We start from the raw sequence: 8,556 nt of genomic DNA, 5'->3' as shown, positions 1-8,556 counted from the left end.
GCTTACATACTCAGGTGAGTGTAAACAGGTTAATATGTCACAGGGAGTAAGGCAAGTGGAAATTCTTCTGGGTCAAACACAGCAATGGTGAAGGCTCATGATCAAGTAACAGGAGAGAGAGGGGGTATTTGATAGTACACTCACCTCCTGACCAGCACCATATCCTACCAGTTCCAAGCACAGAACCCCATCAAGAGAGAAGAGAATGCAGATCACTAGCATCTCTTTCTGGTTCCCAGTTTACCTGGGACAAATGCCCAGGTGGAATTGTTCTTCAAACACAGAAGCCTTGCTGCAGTGAACACTGTCTTCCTGGGGAAAGCCGAGGTGAGCTTAGGTAACTCATTCACTCTGCCTTTCTGAGAAGATGCAAAACTGCATGGGGTAGAGTTCCCAACTGCTCTCTACCTTGCCACCCACATTCATCTGGGTGGCATTTGGCTGTTTCCTACTGAAACGTGGAGCAATAAAGCAAACTTTGAGCTTATAGCTCTGGAGTCTGACCAGCCACAAACCTCTCAATATGGAAAACTCATATATTTCCCCATCTGCCTCCTACATCTCCGATGGCTCAGATACTGAGAAAGATGCACTGTTATTCTTCAATTCGACTAACAACAATTAGTAAGCATCTCCAATATGCCGTAATGACCCTGTGAAAGGTGCTAGGCTGTAACAATGAGCTATTAGTAAGTATCTGCCCTGAAAGTGTTTTCATACGCTTATCATAAACCACAAACATTTACTAGGCATATATATACTAAGTGAGGGTTAAGTTAATCCAAAAGGGTGAATAATCACTTGTATTTTAATATACAGTTGTGTTTTATGGTGATTCTTTTGTTGTTTGTGCTTTCTGTTTGTTACACTTTGCTTTCTCATATTCAGACTTTCTTCTCTGGTAGAAGTCAAGTCTGAGAACATTGAAATTCTAACAGGCAGTCTTTATATATATGATCATAAGGGTGGTAGAGGTAGGAATCCTGAGTAGATTCCCGGAGTGGAAAAACAGCTCGGTTCTGTCTCTCAAAGGACAAAAAAGGAGGACACCCAGACTGCGGTTCAAAATGTATGTGTCATCCTATTTCCATCCCAAGAATTCTGAGAGGGATTCAGTAGCAGCCACAGCCCCTTTATGTGGAAGAGCACAGACGTGCCTTGTATGTTGAAAGCACAGAGAGATGACATCAGTAAAGGAGGTGGAAGTGTGAGTATGTCTAGCACAAGGATAAGTTTGGCTACAGCAGAGGATTTCCATAAGGGAATGGTGGCATATCAGGCTGAAAAGGTAGACTGGGGAGAGATCCCAGAAGGTCTTGAAAGTCAAGATGAGATATTAGCCTGTGTCTTTGGTCAAGATGATGCCACCAAATGTTAATGGGCTCTTATGAACTAGAGCCTAGGAAAGGGAGGATGAGAACATCAACCAATTAAAAAGTCCTGAAATAAGCCCAGTAGACGTGGCATAACTCAAAAGACTGTGAAAATGCTGCAGAACATGGGAGTCACACAACCATCCCCTTCCCACCCAAGATATTTAAGTTCTGGAGCTCTGACCAAGGGAAAGCCACTGTTCCAGGTGACATCGCTGATGCCTCTGTCTTTGCTGCCTCCCCTCAGCCCTCTGTGGCTTAAGTTCCAAAATTCAATCCATGCAATTTGCTATTACTTTCCCAGCTCACTCATGTTGCTGCTTTTTAAAAAAAGGAAAAGATTTCTTGATGATAGTTCCAGCTTTCCAGTTTCCTGTGTCCAACTTCACCCTTTCTCTGGGAAACCCTTTAAGCTTCTCTCCTGCAATTTAGGGATCTTCTCTTTTAACACCTTAATCTTCTTTTAAGTGAAAACTCCTCACCCTCTTAACTCATCTCTTCTAGCTCCTCTTTCTCTCTCCTTTTGCCGTATTTCAGCCCTTAGCTAGTATTATAATGTCTTGAGGTCTAAGTTTCCCACGGTTCTTGGACAACTTACCATAATGCAATGATTTCTATTCTGTTATTATTCCTGTTTTGATAAGCTTGGACATATAAACCTGTTAACCATGTGGGGTGCTTTTCCCAATCTTTTCTTGTCTCCTGATCTCCAAATTTTTTTATAGGAAACTCCATCAGTTGAAAAAAACCTATGAACATGAATTCCACCATATGCATGTTTATTTAATTATATGCTTGTAATATTCTGCTCATAGTATTAATATATCATAAAATACATATTAAATTGCAATTAAAAAGATGAGAGTAAAAATATATTGAAGTTGTCATATTTTCCTTCCTCCATCCAGTGGATCATTTTGCACACACTCTGATATGCAAACAACATAATTTATAGACTACCATCCTAGATATCAGCATCCGGGGCCAACGTCCTGGTTGAGTGGACAGGAAGAGTAAGATTCTCAAAATTAAGAACTATAGCAAATTCCCTTTGTTTTCCTTTTCTATCTTCTATTGGCCAAGACCTAAAAGCTTTGCCACATCAGACAATTTGCTTTAATTCAACATACAGCAAACACACAGAATCACAGGCAGGACCTATAGTGGCACAAAACTCGTATATGCCCTCAGACTTCAATGGTTCAAAAAAGTTCCTCGAGTGGGACCGATCTTAAGCAGGGCACAAAAGAAAAGAATGGCAAAGAATGACAGAGAAAGGAAAGAAGGAATTTCCAGATGGACCAAGACAACAGGCAGCGGGGAAGAGCCTGTGAGGAGACAGGAAGAAGCTTCCTAGGCTGCAGTAGAGGCACCGAGCTCCGAGAGCAGAGGAGGGAGGCAGAGGGCAGTTGATGTGGACGGGACAACCTATGTCACCATTCAAGTGAAAGTGAAATTGCTCAGTCGTGTCTGACTCTTCGTGACCCCATGGACTATAGCCCACCAGGCTCCTCCATCCATGGAATTCTCCAGGCAAGAGTACTGGAGTGGTTGCCATTTCCTTCTCTAGGGGATCTTCCTGACCCAGGGATCGAACCCAGGTCTCCCACACTGCAGGCAGACGCTTTAACCTCTGCACCACCAGGGAAGCCACCATTCAAAACAACGAGAAAACAGAAAAACCCTTTAGGCTGACCACAGGACAACTGAGCACCATCACAGCTCTCTGTAAAGGTGGTGCGGACTGGAGAATGTTATTAGGGCTCCTTGTGTAGAGAGTGAGAGAGGCCTGTGTGGAAATGAGGCCACCATCCTAGTCCAAGCTGATTCAGGACCCAGGCAAGAGACTCGGAGCAGTGGAAGGGACGGTAGAAACAGAGAGGGATGGAAAAAGAATTAATGGGATGTAGAAAGAGTGAGGAAGAAAGAGGGAAATGAAAAAGAGTGAAAGCGCCCAAACCTTGTGCATTCTTGCCACTCAGGGCTTGTTTGGTGATAGTAGCTATTGATACTGATAACTGGAGACAAACTGGTCCTTGTCCAGGGCTCGCCAAAGCTTCTTCTTCGGGGCCTTTCTCAGCTTGGGGATGCTGTGCATCAAGATGCTGGAGTGCAGACAGATGCCTGCATAGGTCACCACCTCACAGGCCCAATGCCAGTGTTTCTGGAAGGCTGGGATGTACACAATGATAACCAGGGACAGGAAGTGCAAGGTGTAGAAGAGGAGGAAGAAGGCAAGTGACTTCAGGGCCATGGTGTGAGCCCAGGTACTGGGATCACGTGGGCTGGGTCTGCGGTCCTGTATCTGCCCGAGGTGCCGGCGCAGCGAGACCATGAGCGAGAAGGTGGACACCAGGAGGAATGGAACCAACCTCATGAGAATTACATGAGGTAGAAAACAGTGCAAATAGACAGCATGTATTCTACCAGCCAGGGTGTTTCCATGGGAACTCTGGGCAGCCGTCATCTGGGCAAGAATTGTATTCCCAGCAGCTGAGGAGATGACAGTCAGACCAGATAAGATCAAGGAGCCCAGCAGCAGCTGGGGAACCGATCGAGAAATCCTCCACTTTATCCAGAAGACAACGAGGTGAGAGAAGAGGGAGATCTTCGTGCAGTAGCAGACAGCAAGCCAGGCAGTCAGCCAGAAACTGAGGGAGGTGATGAAATCCCAGGGGATGCTGAAATAGTAGATTTTGGAACAAAAGCCAGAGGAGGCCATGAGGTTGTTCAGGAGGGCCATCCCGTGCAGACAGAGCCGGGAGGCAGCCAGGCAGGCCACAATCATGTCACCGGCGGGCAGAGTCCGGCTTCACGCCCACTCCCCGCTCATCATGGTAAGTATGAAGCCATTCTGCAGCATGGCAACCAATGATTCCAGGAAAAAGATGACCTTGAAGATCAATGTGGGGGAAGGGGACATCTTCTCCAGGTAGGCTCTGCTCAGACTCAGCTTCTACTCCAGGTACATCCACAGGAAAGCACAGACTTTCTGGCCAAGCTACTCTGTTGAGACCAAATTCAGAGGCTCCCTCCTTGGATTCAGGCAAAAGCAGAGCTGCCAGCAAACATCATCACCCCACCCCGTCCCCTCCTCCCATACACCCATCACACTTCCATCCGTCCTCCAGGATTTAAAAAGAGGTTCCCTGCGATTGGCATGCAAATTACTCCTAGCTCAATGACATCCTGTCTGTTTACTGCTGCTGCTGCTGCTAAGTCACTTCAGTCGTGTCCGACTCTGTGTGACCCCATATCTGTTTGCATAACCTTTATTTGCCTGTTTTTTATCAGAGCCAGATGTAGGGAAATGGTAACAGAATAGAAGCTCCAAGGGTGATTGAGAATATTCGTATTTTGTGCTTTATTTCTCACTATACTATTTCTTCGGAGAAGGCAATGGCACCCCACTCCAGTACTCTTGCCTGGAAAATCCCATGGACAGAGGAGCCTGGTAGGCCACAGTCCATGGGGTCGCGAAGAGTCAGACATGACTGAATGACTGCACTTTCACTTTTCACTTTCATGCATTGGAGAAGAAAATGGCAACCCACTCCAGTGTTCTTCCCTAGAGAATCCCAGGGACGGGGGAGCCTGGTAGGCTGCCATCTATGGGGTCGCACAGAGTCGGACATGACTGAAGCAACTTAGCAGCAGCAGCAGCATACTATTTCTTTCCTAACTTTTCCTTAAAAGATGTCCTTATGCTTGTTTTCTTCCCATAACCACAAAACTTCCATGACCCTTCCAAGACCCATCTATACGCACAAGTGGTGGAACACTAAGAAGAGGCTCTGTCTCCCCTCCAGTGACTGCTCTTGTGGCCTAAAATTTCACTGGCAGGCTCCACATTGGAGTTCAAGTAGTCTCGACTCAAAACCTGAGTTTCTCTGATATGTTAACATCAAATCTGTTAGCCATTAACACTTTAGCATCAATGTGTTTAGAAACCCAAAATCAATCATTTCCTAAGAAGCCTCTGAGGATATGCAAAGGAATAGATACATCATATGGAGAAGGCAGTGGCACCCCCCTCCAGTACTCTGCCTGGAAAATCCCATGGACGGAGGAGCCTGCAAGGCTACGGTCCATGGGGTCGCTGAGGGTCGGACACGACTTCACTTTCACTTTCACTTTTCCACTTTCCTGCATTGGAGAAGGAAATGGCAACCCACTCCAGTGTTCTTGCCTGGAGAATCCCAGGGTCGGGGGAGCCTGGTGAGCTGCCTTCTATGGGGTTGCACAGAGTCGGACACGACTGAAGTGACTTAGCAGCAGCAGATACATCATAATGAGAAGGGAGACAGAGGAGGTCAACAGGGAGATGAGATCGAGTGGACATCACAATAGGAGCCAGGGGAGCAAGAGCTGGTAGGATGGTCAGTGGAGCTGAGAACAATGCTCAGAATGAGCCCTCGGGGAGAGATGGCTATCTGTAGGATAAACCACACACAATAACAATGCTGAAGATAATAACAACCAGCTTGTTAGAACATCACCTTGCCATTTATAAAGTGACTTCACGTATGTTACATTTTGCCACCGCCAGCTACACAAAGGGACATTGGTTCAGATCAGCCAACCCAGGGTCAGGTAACCATTAAAAAAGATAAAGTGGGTTTGCAGCTAAAGTGGATTGTAAAAGGCAAGAATGCCTATGCACGTGAAAAACAAACAAAAAGGGGCAAAACGACAACAGAGAGGAGGTGCAGGAAAGCAGAGGTATAGGCGGAGAAGCGGGGAAGATTCTGGAGTCAGGGTCTTTCGCCCCTCCCTGCCCCGCCCTGAGACAACTCATAGCTAATAGCCTTGCTTCCCACTTTACATAGTCTCACTCAAGATTCCACAGGGGAGCGGTCTATGTGTAAAAGATTTAAAGTAAATAAAACCTTGGTTAACTATTTATAGTGGAGACTTCGGGGGAAAAAGAGATTATGGCACTTGCTTGAAAAGCTGCTTCATTTTTCTCTGAAGATACTCAAAGAGCAGATCATCCAATCTGATCAATTGTTTTGCAGCACAACTTCAGTGATTTGATTTAGTTCTTTGACGGTTTTTCTCAAAGAGCAACAATGAGTGGCTTCTGCATGTTTCACAACATTTTGGCTCTTCTCTGAGTCCTTTGGTGAAAGGCCAGCTTCGTGATGTCATCGAGAAGCAAGTTGAGGCCATGGCACACACACCCTGTTGCAGTCACATGTAACCAAGTGTTCCGGGCTTTCTTTCACAGGCAACCTTCATGTGACTTGCACAGTCATTAAAGCTTATGCTTTGTCAAAAACAGTCTTTCCCAAGACTTCTCCTTTTCTACATTAAAGACTCTACATAAAATGAATGTTTTCTCCCATTTCAAAAAGAAGATTGAAAGGATACCATTCTTCAGGTTCCTACTCATCCATCTCTCAGTGTTCCACCAGACATGTCTTAGAGAGGTCCCATGTCTCCAATAAATGGAATATTGCCTACCACATCAGTGAACAAAAGATGTCACTATCATCAACGATTATAGCCACCAACCGATAACGAGCTGGCGAACCCTGAGAAACTCAGGAAGGAAGAGAATACCTGCCATCTAGCAGTGATCAGAGGAAACTTAGAATATGAAAAACACAGGATACCGGCCCCAGAAGCTGAGGTGCGAATCAAAGGAATGATTTCAGTGAGCCCAGACTCTTGCATCTTCCCGTGTATAGAAAAGCGTTAAATTCCTTAGCGTGAGATATTTTATTTTGTTTAACAATAACCTTTCAATGTTCAAACTACCTGCCCTTTGTTGCAAAACTCCTATATATCCTGCCCCCACCCCTTTCCTCATAGCAGTTCTCTCAGGGTACTTGAGATCCTGCTTCCCACACTTGAAGTCCTAAAAACTCCCACCTAATTAAGCAAAACTCTCGACTTTTAGGTTGCTGTTGTTCAGTCACTCAGTTGTGTCCTACTCTTTACAACCCCATGGACTGCAGCACGCAGGCTTCCCTGTCCGTCACTAGGTTGTGAATAATTTTGAACCGACATCCCATTCATGGCCTGCCTCCAAAAGAGGCCACAGGTAGAGCAACACTTCAAGCTGTTTTGAGAACCCTTCCATTACACAAAAGTAATCAAAATACCAAGTGCTTCTCACAAGTTTTGGTCATGTTTCTCCCTTCTAAAAGTGTCTCATGCTTGCAAATAAAACTTAAAAATCCTTTCTTATAGCACAGTTGTCAATTTTTTTTTTTAAGATGATGCCTGAGTCTTCTGTGAAATTATGCTAGTGTCAAACCAGTAACATTGGAAGGTCAGATTCCAAATGGGTGATTCTGAAAAGATCTATTTGCACTTCTTTCATTTTGGTGGTCTACACTTATAAAGGAATTTTTGTGGTTTCTGTTAATAATCTTATATATTTTTTATTTTTTCTTATTACATTCAAATAGTCATTGAGTCATCTTAGAGACATGGGAAAAATACACATTTTATTTGGCAAGTTTTTAAGTCTTTGGACCTTTGAATGACTCAGTATGCAAAAACTCCCATATTCTTCCATAGTTTCATCAGGTAATTGATGGTCTATGCCACAGAAGGGTGGAAAAGGAAGGAAATAACAATGCTTTTAATGATGAGACTGCACATAAATATGAAGCTAAATCATGCACAGTTTTAATGCTGTTCATACACAACAAGCTCTAATTTTCTGACCCTACAGCCTTCCTTTTACTCTTCTATTTAGGGAAATAATTTGGGATAAAACATTGGATCTGATAGCAATCCAGTATGAAACAGCATTTTAGCTCTCTGAATGTACTTTGGGAATTTCCAACATCCTCAGTTAACAAAAGGTATAAGCAAATTGGGCTTCCCTGATAGCTCAGTTGGTAAAGAATCCACCTGCAATGCAGGAGACCCCAGTTCGATTCCTGGGTCAGGAAGATCCACTGGAGAAGGGATAGGCTACTCACGCCAGTATTCTTGGCCTTCCCTTGTGGCTCAGCTGGTAAAGAATCTGCCTGCAATGCAGGTGACCTGGGTTCAATCCCTAGATTGGAAAGATCCCCTGGAAAAGGGAAAGGCTACCCACTCCAATATTCTGGACTGGAGAATTCCATGGACTATATAGTTCATGGGGTCACAAAGAGTCAGACACAGCTAAGCGACTTTCACATTCATAAGCAAGTTAAACATTGCTTAATATTTAGATAAA

General features: G+C 44.6%; 1 protein-coding gene across 1 annotated transcript; it reads right to left on the bottom strand.

The window, feature by feature from the left end:
• Positions 1-3,375: 3,375 nt before the first annotated feature.
• Positions 3,376-4,161, bottom strand: LOC128046343 (taste receptor type 2 member 134-like). Its single transcript, XM_052638423.1, has one exon. It carries the CDS (start codon positions 4,159-4,161, stop codon positions 3,376-3,378), a length of 786 nt encoding a protein of 261 aa, XP_052494383.1.
• Positions 4,162-8,556: the final 4,395 nt, after the last annotated feature.

This window comes from Budorcas taxicolor, chromosome 4 (genome assembly GCF_023091745.1).
Source record: "Budorcas taxicolor isolate Tak-1 chromosome 4, Takin1.1, whole genome shotgun sequence".
Taxonomy (NCBI): Eukaryota; Metazoa; Chordata; class Mammalia; order Artiodactyla; family Bovidae; genus Budorcas; species Budorcas taxicolor.
The sequence above is the reverse complement of the archived record's forward strand: the minus strand, read 5'-3'. Positions and strand labels throughout refer to the sequence as shown.

What these genes read in the sequence shown, in the direction of transcription:
- LOC128046343 (XM_052638423.1), bottom strand. Translation starts at nt 4,161, where the DNA reads ATGATTGTGGCCTGCCTGGCTGCCTCCCGGCTCTGTCTGCACGGGATG.